General features: G+C 40.2%; 1 protein-coding gene across 1 annotated transcript in view; it reads left to right on the top strand.

Moving 5' to 3' along the window:
* enpp6 (ectonucleotide pyrophosphatase/phosphodiesterase 6) overlaps window positions 1–20,381 on the top strand; it is a 63,099-nt gene extending 42,718 nt beyond the window's left edge. Inside the window, exons 6-8 of the mRNA XM_044363799.1 lie at window positions 11,367–11,504; window positions 18,425–18,548; window positions 18,935–20,381. Of these exons, the coding sequence (XP_044219734.1) occupies window positions 11,367–11,504; window positions 18,425–18,548; window positions 18,935–19,146 (474 nt within the window). The 3' untranslated portion in view covers window positions 19,147–20,381. The remainder of the gene's footprint in view (window positions 1–11,366; window positions 11,505–18,424; window positions 18,549–18,934) is intronic.
* Window positions 20,382–22,960: the final 2,579 nt, after the last annotated feature.

The raw sequence follows: 22,960 nt of genomic DNA on the forward strand, positions 1-22,960 counted from the left end.
TTAAAAGATAAAAGAACAAAACACACAATATGTAATTAACTAAACCTATATGCAGGTGTGTGTGTGGAGAACAATGGCTGAAGTCACCTGGTGACTGAGCACACGGCATGCAGACAATACGGCTGACAAAGAGAACCACAGAGACAAAAGGCCAGACCATGTGGCATCCTGAATCCACATGTGTTGCCAAAAGCAAAGTGTGTAAGCTGGATATTAAACCTCTTAACTGTGTGGGTCTCTGTTCAAGGCCAATTGATGATAAAGGATAAAGGTGTCAGCTTACAAAGGTTGCATGCAAGGCTTAGTTACTTGCGTTGAGCATGCTAACACTAACTTAGCGGCATGACTATGCAATAACCTGATCATGAATGGGATATCACAACAATAGTTCAGTGAATAACATTAGCCAAGTCAATACAAGTACAGTACACTAATTGAGTCTTGCTTAGACTCAATTAGTCTTGCTTAGCTGTGCTATGCTACACTATATGTTGCTAGACTATGCCCAGTTGTTACCAAGTCCATGGAGAGAGAGAGATGCTTGTGGTGTGCTGCTTCTTAGCTGGCAAATCTGTGAGTGAGTCAGGCTAACCCCTGGGCCACACTGGATGCGTGAGCAGCGCGTGTGCGTCGCGGAACCTCTTGCTTTTCATTTCGGCGCCCATGTTAACAGGGTAGAGCAGCCACACTGCCCGCGTGAGGCGCGTGTGTCACGTGTCACAGGCTGCTGCGTCGCTTCATCTAGAGATTCGAGGTCTCGCCTTTTTTCTCAGCGTGACGTGTGCAGTTCTCAGCAGAAATAGACAGGGAAAACGAGAGAGCATAACATAGTGTTTGAGGGAAGAGAGAATCTGTAAGTTAAGAGAAACTGGAGTGAGAGGAGACATACATCCTGCAGACTATATTACAGTCAATGAGAGCGTGACAGGGATTCCCTATCAGTTAGGGTGTAGATCTCAAAAATTATAAGTCATATGTGAAATGTATTTACATTGTGAAAGAAAAGAGGCTTTGTGGCAAAATACTGAGGTAAGATTGTGTTTGAGGAGTTAAAACTGTGGGAGTGAGACCTGTTTAGAAATTTTTTTTCTGGTCTAAAAATATTTGTGCTCTCCACTGTGCTTGATCACACAACACACTTGTGAGACCTGACAACTAAAACCCCTGTATTTTGACTTAAAGTGCTGTAAAACTAGAAAAGCTACACAGCTCTCACACAATAATAAATAAAGAGCAAACATAGAGAGCAAACAAATATTGCAGGAGTGCCCCCTGTGGGTAGAATTGTATCAAATGATACATACTTATGCAGTGTGGTTGTATGTACTAGGTTTGGGCCCAAATCCAAATATGTTATTTGGCAAAGCACAAATAGTGTTTTTTTTTACTAACATGTATTTCATACAAATATTTCAAAAATTGTTTTCGGGTAGGAAAAAAAAAAAAGAAAAACATGTTATATCGCTATCTCAGTCTCTCTCCTCTGCTCCGCAGTTACGTGTATCAGCAGGTCTCAATGAGGAAAGTCATATCAACCTGCTGCATGACACACATTTCCTTATTTGGACATCACTCCCAGAGTTGAGGGTGTTCCCCAGAGATAAAGCTGAGCTACTGACACAAGCTAAGTGATCTTGAGGGACTCTCCATAACCTGTTGTTCCCTTTCTCTTTTCCACAAAGTTAGGTTGTTAAAAATAGGCAATAAATGAAAAGTGCAAAGCAAGAATCACCTTTGAAGTTCTTCCCTACACATTATACGCTGTGCTGTCTCTGTGTTATGGGTGTACAAATAGCTAGAGGTCTGTCTGCAATGAAATGATGAATACAATTTTAGCTCAGTAGTCAGCGCTGTCATCTATGATCTGGGAGACTCCAGTTTGAGACCTGGTGTGGGGACCTCCTTCATAACATAGTTTAGTCATAAACACTTATTGTAACACTTTAATTTTCTAAAATTAAAAGTGTAATAAAAACAAAAACAGGATTTTTAAGCCTGTTTCCACTTTTATTCGAATACAAATACAAATACAAATACAAATAATTTTTCTGCCTCAACAAATACAGATGCAAATACAAATACTGGGCCCTCAGTACATCCATAACTCTTAGTGCTTGATACACAAATGAAATGTATCCTCTGTTGGACCAAAATGCACTTATTATCAGTTATCGGTACTTGACAGTCTTTGTTTTCCCTTAAGTTACCTTAAGGTTATTAGTCTTATTTGGTCTTGGGTTCCTTCACTTCAAATGTTCCTTTAATGTTGTTTGTCAACTTATCAGTTGTGGTCAGTTTTTAAGTCTGTCTTGGGCCCAAGAAGAACAAAATAATATGAGATCTCAGGAAAAATTAAAATAAAATAGAATGCTCCTTAGTTCGGTTCCCTCTGATTTGGTTCCTAATGCCCCCTTGGAACGGTGCAACATCCACATGTCAGCATCCCGTCAAGATGAAGGTATCCATGAGCAGTGATGACGATCTGGATGACAGACAAAGCAGCTCCACTCAGAATCGTCCCTTAAAAAAACACAAAACAGCCCAAAAACGAGTGTGCAGAGCAAAAGTCTGAATTTCCTTGTTTCATTGTCCATCAAATTAGAATTACAAGAATTAAACCCTTACAATGATTAAAATGAACATGGTAACAGTTTCTATGATGCCCATGTCTATAATGCATTATGAATATACTTATAATGTGTTATAATCTGTTTATAGCACTGTACAATTATAGTTATACACACCCATAAATATTCATAATGCCTTATGAATGATCATAATACATTACGTAATGACTTATAGAACCCCTGCCAGGCCAAAAAAAAAATTTTTTAATGCCAAAAATAATGCCAAATATCCATCCATTTATTCAGAAATCAAAACCGTTTGGAAGCCTCTGTGCAGCGCTGTTCCAAAACGTGAGTTAACCTCTGTGTCATTGCCTGGGAAACTCTTGGTAGCTCCTTTTAAGGAATACGGCAGTGCATTATAAGTGTGCGTAGCGGGTGAGAGAGTGGTTGAGTGAGAGAGCGAGCGGCATAAAAGTGATGTGAATGCAAGCGGAGCAGAGGAAAAGGTTAGCAATAACTTGTCAGTCTGACAGTAAATGTACCGCACAGACTACAGTGTGTCAGTTAATAAATGTTGCAGCTTGTCAAGACCAAGAAAAGTCACGTCTTTCCCCATCTGCTGGGAAAGTGAAGGGGGTTAACTCCAAAGTTAGCAACAATGGGTTAGCCTAACCTGAAGATGATAAACAGAGAAATAGAGAACAGAGAAATGTCTGGCTGCTTAGTCTCCCGACTTTTACTCAGCGCACCCCCTACCCTCCCGCCAACCTAGGGGAAACACTGATTACCCTAAGTGTAATAAAAAAGTTTTGCAAGTAAAAATTAAAGTCAGTGAGTGGATACATATTTCTCTTCGCACAGAATTATTTTTAATAGCATATGCGATCAAAACTGTCACACTGTACAGCCTTGTTATGTTGTTCTATTTTATATGTTAATAAAATATATTCTAAAGTTTAATTATAATGAACCCTCTGGTTTCTTCAGGCCAGTCAGACAGTAACTTAGAGCATCTGGTTAATTTTCAAAATAAAACACCCTGTGCAGACTCCCCATTGTATATCAATAATAAACACAATTAAAACAGACAAATTAAGAAACCATTTACTACGTAGCCTACTTACCAGTAATACAAAAATCAAGGAAAATGACCAAATCAACGAAATCTGAGCAAGTTGACAAAATCAGGCAGTTTAGTTGCCCTGCTATTACAGTAATTACAGTAGCCCAAAGACGCTCCTTCAGCTTTGACTAGTCTGCTGTAATTACTTTAGTAGGAGTGCAACTGAATTTAAAAGACACATGGCTTCCCTGCAGACAAAACACTCCGCCTCTGAAACGCTCCCAATGGGGTAGGATGCCGTGCAGAGGATGGAGCAAAACCCTGTCGGTGCTGAAACACAGCACACAAGCGCCTGGTGCGATCCTGGCATTAGAGTAACTTATAAGCACATTTTCATGCATCATGATAGTGATTATTGATGCATTATAAATTATTATAATGTATTACAACTATAAGAATTACAATACACTGTGAACCTTGCAAAAAAAATGTCAATGAGTGACCTGCAATTATTAAGTATTGTGATTATATACCTTATGACATTATAAAATGCTTTATAATATGTTATGATTATTGTTATAAAGAGTTATGAATATTTATGAGTGCTTATAACTATTGGTAGACGCTACAATTTACCAATCTTCCCTAAACCCTTCACACAGGCTATCGGTAGATGCTTGCTAGGCAGCTGGGCACAGAGAAGTGTCCAGTCTTCCTTCAGTTACTGCAGGTCAGGATACTCAGACAGGTGTGTGGCCAGAAGTAAGTTTGGAAAGATTAAAATAATTTTCTTTTAATGTGAGATTTACATAAATGACGAGTAGAGCTTGCGTGTTGCCAGAGAGAGAGAAAACTACTTAACTGCGCAGTGGAAAAAAACATCTTCGGGACTCCAGCAGGCGTTTCCCTCCAAACTGAGGGATTATCCTGGTGAGTTAGCCACTCAAGGTTAGCTGGTTAGCATTAAGGTTTTTTTCCAAAATAATTTAATCATGTGTTAGTTTACCTTGAAAGGTATGATGAAGCAAAAAGTCAGTCAGGCTATAATGTTTGTGTGACGTGATGAGAATATAGCTGATGGTACTAAGCTTTTTAGCCACAAACCGCTTAATTGCGGCCTAGAAGCTAGGCTAAGTGCAATATGCTAAGCTGCTGATGTAGCCCTGGGAAAGCACATAAGGCAGTTTGTGCATATTTGAAACGGGGGACACAGGATGGATGGCCGACGCAAGACGGGGGGAGGAGGAGGCCAAAACTGACAGTCGATAGGCCATGAAAAAGAGCAGGTAGCTGGGGAAGTGGTGCAGGGGTAGGTAGCCAGAATGCAGGGGGCCAAAGAGGTCATGCTCATGAAGGTGGCCAGGAAATGGGGAACCAGGGAGATGGCACTCAGGTGGGCAGCCTGAGGCCGGACAGGGGCAGAGCATGAGAGTTCAGGTGGACGGCCAGGGGGCTGGACAGAGGCAGAGCCAGAAAATTCAGGGGGATGGCCTGGAGGCAGGACAGACAGGTGAAGTCGCTCGGGAGGGCGACTGGGGCGCAGAACAAATGGCAGAGGTCGCTCTGGAGGGCGACCGGATGTGAAGAGCTTCTCTGGTGGTTGGGCTGCAGGCCGGCAGCGAAGGCAGAAACCCACTGGAAGTTGGACTGCAGGCCAGCGGCGATGGCAAAACCATTCAGGAGGCCGGGCAGGGGGCCGGCAGCGAAGGCAGGACCCTTCAGGAGGCCGGGCAGGGGGCTGGCGGCAAAGGCAGGACCCTTCAGGAGGCCGGGCAGGGGGCCTCAGGGGGCAGAGCCACAAGGCTACAGACTCTGGGGGCGACGCCACAAGGGATGCTGCTGACCCTGGGGGTGACGCCACAGGGGATGCTGCAGACCCTGGGGTTGACGCCACAGGGTATGCTGCTGGCTCAGAAGGCAACGCCACAGGGTATGCTGCAGGCTCAGAAGGCGACGCCACTGGGGATGCTTCAGGCTCTGGAATGGGGGACTGGCACAGCTCAGGAACGGGGGACTGGCGCAGCTCAGGAACAGGGTGTTGCTGCACTGGTTGGCGCTCCAAGGGCGTCCCAGAGCCAGGCGGGTGCCTAGGTACGGGTTTTGGGTTGGTGCTGGCTCAGGAGTGGCAGGCTGCTGGCTAGCTGGCTCCTTGCTAGCAGTCTTGGATGCCTGATAGCAGAAGCAAAGTCATCTGAGCTGGAATGTCAGGCATGGAAGCAGAATGGCAGTGCTGGTGGCTGGCAGGCTGCAGGCTCACAACCCCAACCCTAAGTGACTGGGGGGCTGGCTGGTTGCGAGCCATCCGGGGTGCAGACTGAAGGCTAGCATGGCCAAAGCTGGCAGGCAGGAGGTCAGCTGGCTTGGAGGCTGTACGGCTAGCATGGCCAAAGCTGGCAGGCAGGAGGTCAGCTGGCTTGGAGGCTGGATGGCTAGCATGGCCAAAGCCAGCAGGCAGGAGGTCAGTTGGCTTGGAGGCTGGATGGCTACTGGGGAGGACAGAGGAAGTGGGGAACGGAGCCTCATGCTCCACAGACTCCCAGCAGCTTGAACATCAACCTTTTTGCCAGAATGGGGTCGTCCTCATTGATGGACCGGAAAAAGTTGACGATTTGCCCACCATCAAAGTCATTGGGTTGTATCAAAGGCAGGAAAACAGGAACCGGGTCCATCTCTGCTGGGTCCATGTTAGGTCGGATCATTCTGTCAGGTTGGGGAAGCAGGAGTGGACCCAAATGCAGAGGCCAGAATGCAGATTTGATGAAAAAATCTCCTTTAATCGTGGATGGTCAAGAACAGGCAAACAGAGCTGAACAGAACTAGCAGACGAAACAAAACGAATGATCCAACAAAGACTCAACTCAAAACCAGACCTTAAATACAGACTAAACTAATCAGGGAATGGGGAACAGGTGACGAGACACAAGGGCAGGCTGGGAGTGATTGGCTGAGGGAAACACAGGAAGCAGGGCAGGTGTGGGGAAGACACAGAGCAGAGCAGGGCTAACGAGGGTGAAGCAGGGCAGGTGAGGGGGAGTACATGAGCACACAAGGGAAACACAGCAACAAAACCAAAACCCAGAAAACACAATACTCTAAATACAACCCACACCAACCTGTCCAAGAACCACCATGAAACTAAACTAAAGTACACAACAAACCAGGCTAAACAACAAAAGGCAGTCCAAACCCACCACCCAAATATAACAAGAGAACCTATATGACCAGAAGGACTAAACAGAAGTGCAAACCAGGAAACCCCAAAGAACACAACATAAAAAGACCAAAAACACACAAAGTTTATTTAACACTTTCTATGAAGCCCATGTCCATAATGCCTTATAAACATTCTTATATTGTGTTATAATCTGCTTATAACTGTATAGCACTGTATAATTATAGTTATAAGCACTCATAAATATTCATAACTCTTTATAACAATAATCATAACACATTATAAAGAATTTTATAATGACATAAGGTATATAATCACAATACTTACATACACTGACATTTTTTGCAAGGATCACAGTGTACTATAATTCTCATAGTTGTAATACATTAAAATAATTTATAATGCATCAATAATCACTGTCATAATGCATGGAAATGTGATTCAATCAATCAATTAATTTTTATTTATATAGCGCCATATCACAACAAAAGTCATCTCAAGGCACTTTTCAAATAGAGCAGGTCAAGACCGTACTCTTTAATTTACAGAGACCCAACAATTCCCCCATGAGCAAGCACTTGGCGACAGCGGTAAGGAAAAACTCCCCTTTAACGGGTAGAAACCTCAAGCAGACCCCAGCTCTTGGTGGGCGGCCATCTGCTTTGACCGGTTGGGTTGAGAGAGAGACAGCACTAAAAGTGTTTTGTTAGTCCAGTGAAAATGAGTCCAAAGTGTCTTCCAACATCTCTACTGCCGAAGTGAAATATGTCAAGCTGCCAAATACCACGTTCACAGATGATAAGGAGTTCAAAAAGACAGGCAGTCTTGTAAATGCTAATTGCCAAAACTGACATATCTCCGTTCTCTGTTTCTCTGTTTAGCGTCTTCAGGTTAGGCTAACCCATTGTTGCTAAATTTGGTGCTAACCTCCTACACTTTCCCAGCAGATGGGGAAACAACAGACGTGACTTTTCTTGGTCTTGACAAGCTGCAACATTTATTAACTGACACACTGTAGTCTGTGCAGTACATTTACTGTCAGACTGACAAGTTATTGCTAACCTTTTCACTCTGCCGTATTCCTTAAAAGGAGCTATGCTATTAAGAGTTTCCCAGGCAGCGACACAGAAGTTAACTAACGTTTTGGAACAGTGCTGCACAGAGGCTCCCAAACGTTATTGATTTCTGAAGGAATGGATATTTGGCGTTATTTTTGGCATTAAAAAAATATTTTTTTGGCCTGGCGGGGGTTCTTGTTGCCAGATGAGTGAAAAGCACTGATAATGCATCATAAAATGATAAATATAATACTTTTATAAGTCATAACATAATGCTTCATAATGTGTTATGATCATTGTTATAAAGCATTATGAATATGAATGAGTGCATATAACTATAATTATACAGTGATATAAGCAGATTATAACACATAAGTATATTCATAATGCATTATAGACATGGGCGTCATAGAAACTGTTACCATGTTAAATTTAGTCATTGTAAGGGTTTAATTCTGTGTGTGTGTGCAGATTTAATTCTTGTAATTCTAATTTGATTGACAATGAAACAAGGAAATTCAGACTGTGTGATAACTGCTCTGCACACTTGTGTTTGCGCTGTTTTGTGTTTTTTTGAGGGACGATTCTATCTGTGAGTGGAGCTGCTTTGTCTGCCATCCAGATCATCATCGCTGCTCATGGATACCTTCATCTTGGTGAGATGCTGACATGTGGATGTTGCACTGTTCCAAGGGGGCATTAGGAACCAAATCAAAGGGAACTGAACTAAGGAGCATTCTATTTTATTTTAATTTTTCTCATCTCATATTATTTTGTTCTTCTTGGGCCCAAGACAGACTTAAAAACTGACTACAACTGATGTCATAAAGAAACTCAAAGTTGACAAACAACGTTAAAGGAACATTGGAAGTGAAGGAACCCCAAACCAAAGAAGACTAATAACCTTAAGGTAACTTGAGGGAAAACAAAGACTGTCAAGAACCGATAACTGATAATAAGTGCATTTTGGTCCAACAGAGGATACATTTAATTTGTGTATCAAGCACTAAGAGTTGAATACTTCTTAATTTCTAATTTACTGTGATTTTGTTTGTACATTCATTTGTTTTTAATTTTATTTTGCGTGGTATAATTGAGTTGAAAATTTGCATCAAACAAAGGAATTTTGTTTATTCTAAAGAGATGCTTTGAATGTATAAAAAGAAGCTATCAGGAGAATGAAAAAGGACAGAATACCTTTTATAAATATATTTTCTATCATTTTTCCTAAGTCAGCAGTCGTGTGTGTTTTGTGTGGCCTGGAGGTCTTTTCTCTTCATAGAGGTATTTTTCTCTTTTGAATTAGCCTGTTAATCCTATACTATTTTTGAATTTCATGTTGAATTTGGTTAAGCTTCAGTTTAATTTTCAGTAGTTTGTTTTTATTAGTTTTGTTTTTATCACAGATTGTTGGAGAGCTTATCAAAGACTGTCACAAGATGGTTCCATCCATTATCATGTCAACCATAGGTGACACTTTGTGTATCCACAGACAGGGTCTCATACACAACATATTGAAAGAGCCTGGTGAACATCTGCCATTTCAGGGGGAACCAAACGGCCACAGCTCTTAAGATGAACCTCAGATTCATCAAGTGGAACCACCGGTTGGACAAAAAACATGATGGAGTGGTTGGATGCCTTTTTAAAGACATCGGAGTGTTATTTAAGGTGTAAAAGTAGCACAACACAAATGCTGTGTTTTCATGTCAGAAACCTTGTATAAATTTAATTTCTTTGTTAATGTATTGTCTCAAAATATAAAAGTGACATTTGTTGAGTGGTGTGAAGACATTATTATCAGGCCTTAATAAGCAAGGACTTTTAAAATGGGCAATTTGTAACTTGATTCTTGATTATGAAGTGTAATGTATTTGTCGATAACTAGCAATTTAGGGTGGCTACAATTTTTAAAAAAGGGATATTTAGGAAAATTATTACAAGGTTGAACTGATCCGAAATTATACAGAAATGGGTGAGAATGTAAATGGTTAAAAATCATACTTCAATTTACTGGCCTGCAGAAGTTAGGCAGAAACTACTTGGAAATTAAGCTGTAACAACTCACTTCAATTAGGAGTCTGCTCAGTAGAAATTAGACAGAATCTAGTTGGAAGTTAAGCTGGTATGATCCACAGAAGTTAAGCAGAAATTACTTAGCAATTACGCAGCAACAACTCACTTCAATTTAGGGTTCTGCTCAGTAGAAATTAGACGGAAACTAGTTGGAAGTTAAGCTGGTATGATCCACAGAAGTTAAGCAGAAATTATTTGGAAATTACGCAGCAACAATCACTTCAATTTAGGGGTCCGCTCAGTAGAAATTAGACAGAAGCTAGTTGGAAATTAAGCTGCAAAAACTCACTTACCATGAAATTTGAGGTAAATGCTGGGGTAATTTGAGGGCAATTTCAACAAAATTTCAAAGAGGTTACTTGCTAATTATCACCTAATTACCATGAAATTTGAGGTAAATTTTGGGGTAATTTCAAAGAAGTTACTTACTAATTACCACCTAATTACCATGAAATTTGTGGACCCGTGAAATGAAATGTTACCTCTAATTCTTCAAATCAACATTCTACTCTGTAAGGAGAACAAATCAGATCCCTATAAAAAATGAAATATAAGTATTGGGAGAGCAAGTCATCCTTGGGAGAGCGAATCATATCCCTATGTCTTCCTACCAATCTTGCATAGGCCTATTTCTCTCTAGTCCCCTACTGGACTATTTTCTCAATGTTCCATACACTGTGGACCAACCCTCAGTCCTATCCTACATAGAATCTATTCCTCATTGGCCATTTTCTCTTTTCTTATGTTACCTGAGATGGTAAGCTGCATTCAGACAGCCAGTTTTCAATAATGAAATCAAGAGGACAAAACAGGAGAGGGTACTGCTTTCAGACAGATAGCACCTAACAGCAACAGGATATAACATTTTCTTCATCAATACACATACACATCCAGCAGACACATAACATTAGAATTTATTTAGAGTAATTGTTTTTGCTACCTGTCTGCTTTTTGGTTTTAGCCTCTTAGGCAGGTTTTCAGCTGCATAGCAGGAAACAGATTTGGTGAGAATGAACCAAAATAGTGAAGGATTTTGATCTTTTAGATCATAATACCAAAATTATGATCTAAAAGAGGCTACCAATGTCTACAGAGCTGGGGTGAACTGCAGAGTTGGTGAGAATTTTCAGAGTCTGTCACTATAAGCAACGGTTTTCACATCACACTTCACATTCATTGTTAATATAAAAATATTGATTAGATTGATAAGAGGAATGATTAAATAAGGGAATTGTTTAGGAACTCTGTGTCACCAGCTGCTCCTTCTAACCTGCTAGGGAGGAAGTTCAAGACGAAGGGTTGACATGTACAAGATCCTATTTTGTTCTATACATATGTTTATGCAACCGATGTCAAGTTTTTGTAGAAAGTAGTGGTTTATGGTTTAGTAGTAAAACTCTGTTAACACTGTATGTGTGTTTTGCCAGGTGTATGCTGCATTGTCCCAGGTCCCTAATATGCGTGTCTATGCCAGACAGGAGATCCCTGAACGTCTCCATTACAAAGGAGGACAGTTTGTTTCCCCCCTGACACTGGTGGCTGAGCCAAGCTGGTTTATCGCAGAGGTAAAACATAAGACTAATCATTTATTTTATTTAAAATTTGAGCTGAGGATATGCCCCTTGAGGTGCACCATCTCGTTTTTAAGGGGTTCCTGCATAATAAATACAAAAAAAAACCTATGAAAATTGACAGACAATTTAAAAACACAAACAATTCCAAAAAGAAGTCACACACACAAACATGGCTCACACAAAATCCCAAACCTCTACATCTCTATTACAAACACCATATGCACCAGACTTTAGTAACTGCCAGATCAAACAAAATTGTCAAAAGTTCTAAGTCAAATAACAAAATAAAAGGGTAAAATGGGGAGAATTTTTTTTAATAATCATAAAAGATGAAGCTAAATACAGTCAAATGTTACAAACACTGGTGGGAACCCAAACTCAGAACGCAAAGAACAGTAATGGTTGAAAAGATGACGGTTTATTGCAAAATGGGAAGGAGATGAGGATGAATGGCAGGGAGGAATGTTAATGTCATTTCTCAGTTTGTACATCCTGGATTTCTTTCCTCGCCTACTCTCCTCACATCTTAGTCCCTCCTACCTGAGATGCGAGCAGAGGAGGTGAGGAAGAGACACGGGAGAGGAGTCGAGGCAACAGGCATTTAACAAAATGAGACATCCTTGCTTCGGAGCCGTCATGTCAATTAAATATAATATGCGGCAGAGCTGCATCATCTGTCCATTGTTTTGTTACAGCCTACCGCTGTATTTTATGATCTGTCAGATGAGCATAACAGTGTTCATGGCAACTTATATATTTACTTTTAATTCAAATCACAACGTGGCATAATATGAAAGAACTCATACATATATATCCCTTATATATTTTATTGTGTGAAGCATTACAAATGGTTTGTATATTCCAGCTGTGTGTCACACCTCTTTTATACGTCAGGGGTGCCGATAAGACTTCCGCAAAGGATACACCTGTGCATCCTCGCTCATAGCTTCTCCTGCAAGCCTCCTCTCTCCTTGCTCCACCCACCTCCAGGTGCATTTTAGGAATTGAGACATCCTTAAGCATGATGTGCTGAGATCGATTTCCGGGTCACGGGCAGGAGGACAGAGGAGAGAGGAGATAAGGAGGCACAAAATAGAGAAATGAGAAGAGCCCAGAGACAGACAGGGGAAAACAGGGGAGGCAGGATAAACACAGGAAAACACTGGGAAATGCAGGGCTCATTTGAGGACAACAAGCAAAGAAGACTTGAAAATAAGTAATGGATCTGAGTCTGGCATCTGATGGAGTTTTAAATTTAAAAGCATGTCTCCCAATTTCTTAAGAAATTGTTGGTACAAAAAAGAAAGGGTGTTGGATATGTCTGAGTATGATGATCTGGCTGGAACTATAAACTGTTTCTGGTGTGAAGGATAGTTGAAACGAGTACATTTAAAAACAAAAAGCTCAGTGTTCAGTGGTAACTAATTTAATGCATCATACATGAAACAATGATGTGATAAAGACACCTCAAAACAAATACACAGATATTACATAACATGTAAAGCTGGGCAATTTGTTTTTTCACATGGAGAGCAAAATAATTAATTGACCAATATAGTATTCTATGACTGGCCTTTGTTATCTCTGCCAGACATAAGCCTGCAGGGGATCATACATTTGGTAATGCTTGTGCATGCACGTTTCAGTGTATGTATCTGTCTGTGGGTAATCTCACATACTACTAATATACCCATCAGCCTAATATTTTTTGTGCACATTAATGACTGTATGCTCAAGGACCACTCATAGTTACAGTGATTCACAATTTTTTAAAAACCTATTTCATAACACCATTCTTTATGAGCCAATCATAAAGCTTAGACTTTCGTCTTTTCCGCAGTCATCGCCATTTTGCATATTATGACATAGCAAAAGGCATTCCATAGAAAAGTTTGTTCTCATCTTGAACCGAAGCATCTGCAGATTAATTCCATACCTGATATGTTATGATCCACTAAAGTTAGGCAAGATATGAGATGAATAAATCCCTGTTTTTATCTTACAACAAAATGTTCTAAATAAATAACATTGTTTAAATTGTAAAGTTTGGACTTATTGTCCCATTTATTGTTTCCTTATTAAATTTATACAGTATGGACATTGTGTCCAAGGTTTGTCTCCATACAGCCTATCTAGTCTGGTTACACCTTGATAATGTAACCTGCATATTGTCCCCTTCATTCCACTACTCTCATGCTGACACACTGGACACGCAGCCTGCCCTGCATTTCCTGTTCCCCACCCACACTCCCCCAGACACACCTGGCAGAGATCTGCAATCTACTGAGTGCACTCTTCTAGTTTTATTTATAATATAATTGATGACATTGTAAGGAAAATTCAGAATCAATCCCAAGTCCCAAGTGTGTATCAACTTTTTTAGGAAGACAAACAGCATGCTGCAAGACTTCTGCTTATTTAATATGAGATTATTGTTTAAAACCATTTTTGAACATGAGAAAATTAGGATTGCAGAGAGCTTTTAATTTTAAGTTATATCATAGTTAAATGTATATATAACAGTGTCATCTGCATATCAGTGAAGAGAACAGATGGAAGGTTATTAATAATAAAGAATAAGGTAATGGCCCTAAAATAGATCATCGTGGTACTCCGTTCTCAGAGGCACAGTGAAGCCAAAATAATATTTGTTGCCAAACATCAGTAGTGTTTAGTTTATCAAGTAGTAGGTAATGGTCAAAAGCCTTGGTTAAATTAATAAAAATTGTACTTGTAAATTGACCTTTTTCTGAAGATGAGAATATATCATTGGTAAATTTTACAAGGGCAGTAGTAGTTGAAAAATTTGAATGAAAGCCAGACTGAGATGGTGATAAAATATTAAAGTCATTAATGTACTGTAATAATTGAAATAAATGAAAATTAGTATCTTAAATATTTTAGATGTATTACAAATAATAGAAATGGGTCTATAATTATTAAGATCTAGAAGGTCACCCCCTTTAAGAAGGAGAGTTACTTTAACACATTTCCAAATAGATGGAGGTTAATCGGTAGATAAGGACAAATTAAATAGTTCAGCAAGTGGTGAAGTAAATACCTGAGAAATTATTTTATAAACTTATCGTCTAACCCTTCTAACCTTTTTTTTGGTTGTAGGCACTGTCAGCACTTGATACAGGTTTGGGAAAGATCATGGTCTTGTTTTTTTTAACATTTAAGCGAAAGCAAGATCTTTCATGAACCTTAATCCTTGTGCCTCACAAGGGACCTAAAAGGGCCTTTAAAGTTTTATTTTTTCAATCATTTTGGCTCTGATTATGTTATAGTCATGGTATTTGGCAAAGGTGTGTAATTTTTTTTAGAATTTTGAAAGTTGAGCCACAGCTCCTATATTAAGTCTATAATACACTGTATACAAACAATACTAACTTCCAGCATGTTCTATCTCACACAAGCTCTGCCCTCTACTGGACTCTATGAGTAATACTCTCCTCCAATCACTGTAGCCGGCCAATCAGGATATGCCGACCGATTACATATGTCTTACACAGTATATAAGACAGCGTTTGCCGCAGCACACATCCTTCTCACTTCAGCGATGGCAAATCTGCTCTCTGATCTTACCCTCTCCAGGGATGGAGTCGCTGCTCCAGCAAGCTCATTCCTGCCCATCGTGCCCTGACCTCGTCGCCACCACCACCGCATTTCTGCTTTGAGTGTGGACAGAACCACACAGAGAGTGGCAGGATGCAGCCACCACCCTGCGTTCACTGCCAAGGACATGCTCTGATTCAATGTTGGCAACAGTGGGACCATTTTGGGCTGTGTGACATTTTGCTCTGCTGTATTGACAGTGACCCAGAGCTTGAGATAGATCCCCACGTTGTTTGTTTTGCCTCTTCTCCTGGACATTAGGCAGTCCTGGAAGGAGCAACTGAAAACAAAGACACTAGTCCCAGGACTGATTTCCTTCCTGAGCGTGCAGTGCCACACAGAGACAGACTGTCCCAGTGTGCCCCCCCTTAAAGAGGCCCTCGCAGCCCTCCTCATTCTTCTCTTAGCTGGCTGGTCAGCAAGCAGGAATCTGCAGCCTTCACTGATGCAGGATAGGGACATGCTGGAATATCTCAAAGAAATATCCCGGCTGTGTGCACAGCTGGCCACTGCAGCTAACAACCTGGGAGTGTTTGGCATAGCTGTGGCTAATACACCGCTAGCCACAGCTAGTACTGTAACACTGCTGTAACACTGATTTGAGTCCTAGACCGCCATTCACCACCATGGTGTGCAGAGATGACCCAGATGTTGGCGGCCCAGCCCTGGTCCATTCCTCATGTTTCGGGGGGTTCTTTCGCAGGAAATGGGCTCGATAGGTGCGCTGCCCATGTTTGGCCAGCCTCTCTAGGCTTGGCTCCTGAGAGGGACAGGCTGATATAGGTTGGACCGTCTGCACAGGTGGTGCAGACCATCCAAATAGTGAGAGCAGGATCCACCATTGCTTGATAAAAAGCACACCCCCTTGTGAAACGCTTCTTACAGGGCATTAGGAGACATAGCCTAGTGATGCATGTCTCTGCCCCTAGTGGGAACTACCGTTGGTGTTGCAATGTCATTCAAGACAGCTTTGTTGTTTGCGCTGATTTCAGCTAAGAGAGTAAGTGAGTTGTGCGCCCTGTGGGTCACCCCGTTTGCTGCTTCATGGTGACCACAGCGATGCTACTCTCAGACCAAACCCCTCCTTTGTTCCCAAGATCATAAGGAGTTCATTCAGGTTGAGAATGATTCAGCTAGAGGCATTCTGTCCTCCATCCCCCTGCCAGGGAGGCAAAACTGCACCTATTGTACCCAATACGTGCATTGACATGTTATGTCGAACACACGGCCCGCTTTCAGTGCACTGAACAGCTGTTTGTGTGCTATGGAGAGGGAGTGGCTGTTAAAGCCCTATCCATGAAGCGCCTAGCTAGTTGGCTTTGTGAGTGCATCTCTCAAGCCTATAGGTAAGTGGGTAAGGACCCCCCCTATTGTGAGCACATTCCACACATGTTGTAGCAGCACTGACAGCATTATTCAGTGGGGCGAGTGTCAAGGACATATGCATGGTGGCGTCCTGGTCTACAACTGGTCCATTCATAAGGTTGGACATGACAGGCTACTTTTCAAGGTTCGTGCTCGCAGGAGCGACTCAGGACTTGTGAAAAGGGTGGTGTGAGTGTCAGCTGTGGTGCACCTGACCCCCCTACCCCTACCCAGGGAATGAGGTGTGCAGGGTGTCTGTGGTATGGTTTTTGACCCCTGTGAGGTTAAGCCATGGTTGTATTTTTTTTTTTTAAAGTTATTAAATTAATTAATGTGTGCACAATAGGGAAGGTTGAAGAAAATATGCAGGGTTTCAAGTTCTCAGGCGCCATGCCTGATTTCAGGCATAGAACAGTTTTAAATTAATATATTACTTAATTCAGTATATTATACACATTACCTCAAGGACAACTTTTCAGGCTCACAAATGTGTTCTTGCTTTAATCCCTGAATACTTGAGAAGTCTTTGGAGATTAGACCCCATCATTATCATTTTCAGGGAGAGATCATGCCATGAGCTAAGATGTGAAGCAGGGCTCTGATGAGCTCAGATCCAGCATCCATGGGTCCTGGACACTGGATCTGATGAACACTGGAGGTCTTTGCATAGGAGGAGAGGGTTGCATCGTTCTGACACTGAAATGGCAGCTGACAGCAGCAGAAAGAGGAACTTTTTTTTGTTTGTGAATAACAATAGGTACAAAACAGGTGAGATTACAATAAGTACAGGAAAACAAACAACCACGACAGATGATAGATGGTAAGACAAAAAAGGGTGATAACAAAGGGGGATAAGACAAACTGATCAATATAACATCTCTGACTATGTAAGTGAGTAGATGGATGTGTGTCTGTGTGAACCTGCTTGAGGTTTTCTTCCCGTTAAAGGGGGGTTTTTCCTCGCTGCTGTTGCCAAGTGCTTGCTCATAGGGGGAAATTAAAGAATACGGTCTAGACCTGCCTATGTAAAAAGTGCCCTGAGATAATTTTTGCTATGATTTGGCACTATATGGATTGGATTGGATTGGATTGGATTGGATTGGATTGGATTGGATTGGATTAGTAGCCATAAAGAATGAAAAACACTAAATAAACATTTATCAGCCGCGGATACTCCACACCATATAATGATCAAGGGCTCAAACAGGATTTGTTGCCCAGAAACAAAAAAGAATAGTTCATAAGAAGAGCAGTTAGAGCATAGTTTGTTCACATTGTTTACAACAGTCTCTGACAGTTAGTAGACCAATCCAGCAGGATGACTCAATTTACTTCATTGTATCCTCCAAAACTAAAAAGGTGTGGGGGGAGTGAAAACTCAAGAAACAGCCATAGAACATGTAATAAACCAAAGAAACATTTGTCACAATAACCCAACACCATATGATACTCAATAGTTCAAACAAGAAAGAGAGGGGAAAAGCACAGAAATAAACTAAGATTGTTTTTTTTAGTTCTTCTAAAGTGGTCCATTCTGTTAGGATAATAAAAGTACTGATTATAGTTCCTTAAACGAGTTTTAGAGATAAAAAAAAAAAAAAATACTGGTAAATAAAGAACAGATATACATTTCTATGAACATATCCATCATGGAAAATCCACTCAGAAGTCGAGAGAAAAATCTGGAACTAACTATAGATGTTCAAACTTTTGATGATTTTGAGCACCTTGGATTTTTCATCTATCTTGACTTAGAAGATGTTTGTTTCTTGACCTTGGAAACAACATATGGACAAAATAATATCTCAAGCTCCATTTAGTAGCTGTTCTGCAGTTTTTGACTGTATCACCCATTAAACCTTACTGCATACTAATGTTATATCTTTTGTTTAAATCAATGTGAATGTGTGTGTGTTTGTTTACTCCAGAATAAGGATGGACTCCCATACTGGAAAAATGACTCCGGTGAGCCCTCAGCATGGCAAAATGGCTGGCATGGTTACGACAATGAGGTCCTTGACATGAGGGGCATTTTCTTGGCAACAGGACCTGGTAATCATGTTTTCACAGTACAATCTATGCATTACTTTTTGCCTCTGATTTATCAAACAAGCAGCAAACTGATTTACAATACTATCTGTCCTGAAGCTACCATACTCCTCTCCTGTGATCCACTGTGTGCCTCAAGCTGGTTGTACCATGCTAGTGAAAACTTATTACAGTATGCAACAGACGGTTTCTAGTAATTTAGACTTGACTCACAACCAAAGTTGGGCCCAGTTTTCTGTGTTTTTTGAAGTAGATGGAGAGTGTAAACTTTAAAATGCAGGAGAAATTACATATATTTCTGCGGTGGTGTCTACTGGTTAAATAATGCAAATTGTAATGTCAATTAATTTGAGATGTTGATTTAATTTTGTGTACTTCATTTCATCTAGACTTCAAGCAGAATGTTCGGGCAGCTCCAATACGAGCAGTGGACATCTATAATGTGATGTGCTGGGCATTGGGAGTGAAACCTTTGCCCAATAATGGGTCCTGGTCTCGGGTAGAAAACCTCCTGAATGGCACTGATGGTCCATCCCTCCCCATAACGCTCTGGACCTGCTGCATGGGTTTGTTAGGAATATTGCTTGCACTGTGGGACTAAAACATTAAACAATACAGTGTTTATGATATCTAATGGTAGCTAGAATTTACCTCCTATAAAGAGTTGGAGCATTAAACAATGTAGAGGTCAATGCACCTGAAAGAATAGGGAAATAAATTAAATAGGCTGGAAATGTCACCTTAAAGTGGTTAGAGCAATTGAAAGGACCAAAAACTTGAAGCCTTCAGAGTTTGCCCCAATGTCATCTCAGCTTCCTGAATGGACCTGGAAGAAAGCCCACAACACAGTAGAAAAGGACTTCCATTCTGGATCCTGAAGAGAGAGCATGGAGACATGGAGAGCAGGAAAAGGTCTTGGTGGAAATCTTCTCCAGCTCTCCATGTCTGTGTCGATGTCTAAGCTGATACAGACATTAAATGCCCATGAGAAATGTAACAAATTTAAAATTCAATTTAATTATTTGCCAGAGCATTTTCACAGTTTTGGATTAGTCCATGCTCTTGCAATTTCTCTTGATAACCAGTTATTGTCAATCATAATAAAAAATGACAAGTGAGAGATACTTATTACTTACTTAGTAATTATAGACTTCTGGGCAGTTCTTTCTTCCTGGAAATGTAATTTCGATGTAATTTTAAGTGTAATTACAAGGAAATAGGAATTTCCTTGAAACAACTTCTCTGTTTAAACTTGATATATTCAGTAATAACTAATTAATGGAAACATTGATCTCCATGTATGTTGGACTGTATGTTTACCTACGGCAGTGTATGTAATTCAATTCTTCTCAGTATAATATGTTAAATTTGTATGTTGTTATAACAAGAAACTTCTACAGGTTGTTAAAACAAGAAAAATATCCACACAGTGCCTAAAGAGACAATGTTGTAGCCTATGTTGGCTTAGAAGAAGTGAAAATTACTGGTTTACATGAATTTTACATGAAATACATATAAACTAGTAATTTTCACAGAGATGTTTTGAAATACTATTGTCTCCAAACACTTAGTAGTGTCAGAAGCTGTACCGAAGCCTATCTAAATGAGTTGGTTGCCTTGTTACCTTATCTATTCAGGCAATTTTATTCCCTTTCCATGCTTGAGCTCGTTTAAAATCTTGAGAGTATGTATGGTGGACGATGACAATTGAGATTCTAGCTTTGATCTGTTTTTTAATTCAGCTAGTCATGTCTATTTGTTGGATCTCTAGGACACTGTGTGACACACATGTTCTGTGAAAAGTGTTCTATAAATAAATGTGCTCTGATCTGGAAAGCATGATTCTGTTTATCCATTAGGATATTATTAGTCAGCTCAACAGCTTCAGATGTGCAAAAATACTTCAGAATGAGGAATAACTGAAGTGTCAGTTAGGATTGGGTCAGTTAACACTTTTGGTTTTTGCTAGATAATATTGAAACTCATTGAATTGTATAGAAACTCCTAACATTTGTTTGACTTGATTCATTGTTTCACTTATTAATTCATTGGCTGATAAAAAAAGAGAGAGAATAAAAATAGAAGGTAAAAGATAAGATCATAGATGAGAGGAGGGAAAAAGATAATTACAGTAAAAAAACATTAAGACAAAGTATAGCATTAGTTCAGGTAGTGCACTTAAGTCACACATCAGCTGACTGGCACATATCATTGACTTAATTATGCATCATATATTTACTACCAGATAAGTATCATCCAATCATATCCATACAAGTTTTGTATGCAGCCTGTACAACTGTCTACTTATTTTACTCACTTCTTTGTTGATTTTCTAATACCAATGCTGATTGCTGCGGCAACTCTCTCTACCACCCCAACATACAGTAAATATGAATATATATAAAGACATTGAATAACATTACTCATTTGTGACAATCACATAGTGATAGTAATCATAGTTAGCCCGTGAACAATGTTTCACCTCTCAAAGAGGCAAGAACTTTCCTCTTCCACATGTGCAGGCAATACCTACACACTAGTAGTCGGCTGTTTAATTGTCAACACCCATTGTTGCTCACTTCCACTGTGGCTTTTGCATTTGTGTTGTGATTTTTGCATTTGTGTTTTCTGTTCATGCAAATTTGCAAAGCATTTTGGATATGCAGTTTGTTTGACATATTTTGGCCACCGACCACTATATTTGGCCTCATCAATTGTAATAGTAACACTACATCACTGCTCTGACATTGTATTGTAAATCTAGTGTTTTTTGTGTCAGATTCAGCTCTTCAGGATAAATCATGGGGAAACTTAGCAGCTTAGCTTAGTTTAGCTGCTGCTGTAACATCACCCCAGTCCTCCTCCATAATACCTGCTCTGTAACTGTTAGTGTCTGATTCCACAGTGTGATATTCAGCTACATATCATAAAAACCTAGTTTTCTTCCAAATATGCTGATATTTTAAAGTATTTAGTAATATAATATTTTAGCGATTGCTTTTCCACATCGCTGGTGTAGCATGGTAGACGGGAGTATTGGACCCACATTTCACTGTCCTTGAAGGCACCACTAACAGAAAACAGCCTGAAAGTTGAAAAAGCCTCAAGTTCTTCCAAGAACCAATGACATCACTGGTTCCCAGAAGAATAACAGCTTAGATGGGACATACAGGTACAGTTGATTTATTTTGATTTTTTGAAGTTTGAGATGTGCAATGTCTAAAAATGGTACCCAAGACCCATATCAGATATCAAGTTTCGAAACTTATGACGCATTTGCAAAGTTTTATGACTTTTCAAGCACCCCTAGCTGTCAAAAGCTGAATTTCAAGCAAGAAAGGAGGCTCTAGCTTTGGAAATTGAAATTGCTGCAGCAAGTGCAGAAATCGACATACTTGAAGCTTCTAAAGAGAGGGATGATTTTCAACAGTATAACAAACAATATGACTCCACGCAAAGGCTTGTTGATGATGATGTTGATGAGGAAGATGATGGTGATGGACTTCTATATACCAATACTGCCCCCAGCAGTCATAGAGTGCATGTGCAGCCTCATATTAAGGAAGGTCCCAAGGAGGTTAATAAAAATTCAGACATGCCGAAAATCATGCAAAGACAAAATTAAATGCTAATTAAAGAACAAAGACTCTCACTTCTACCAACAAGAGAGATATCGGTTTTTCATGGAAATCCACTGCAGTACTTGTCCTTGGTGCGTACATTTAAACACAGTATTAAAAGCAAAACTGATAATGATTGTGATGGGTTGTTTTTCCTGGAACAGTTCACAAGTGGTCGACCACAGGTGCTTGTTAGAAGTTGCATGCATATGGAACCTACAAGGGGATTTGAAAAGGCTAAAGAACTGTTGTGAAAGACTTTTGGGAATGATGTGTTGCTTGCTTCAGCTTATTGTACATCCAAGATGAAATTCCAGTGACCAAAGAGCAAATTCCTACACAGGAAGCAATAAGTGGATGAGACTACATGAATGAAGTGAAAGTAGTTCAAATTGATGCAGACATTGGCCTTTCAATAGGAAATGATGCACCACATTTGATGGAGCCCTGGAAAGTGATCAACAGCAAAGGCAAAGGGCCTTATGCAGTTGAAACCAAACTTGGATGGGTTGTCAATGGAATATTGCATAAAGGCAACCCTGAAGGAAGTTCTCTGAACCACATTTTTAGTAACTGTATATCCGTGGTAAACTTAAATGATCTCTTGATACATCAGTATAAAACATTACTTTCCTGAAAAGACTTCCAATGAGAAAAGAGAAATGTCAGTAGAAGACAAATGATTCATGGATGTAGTCTCAAGCTCAGCTAAAATAAAAGATGGACATTATCAACTTAAACTACCTTTCAAACAGAACAATCCATTAATGCCCGACAATCGGCAGTTAGCTGAGC

Source organism: Thunnus albacares, chromosome 10 (genome assembly GCF_914725855.1).
Source record: "Thunnus albacares chromosome 10, fThuAlb1.1, whole genome shotgun sequence".
Lineage (NCBI taxonomy): Eukaryota > Metazoa > Chordata > Actinopteri > Scombriformes > Scombridae > Thunnus > Thunnus albacares.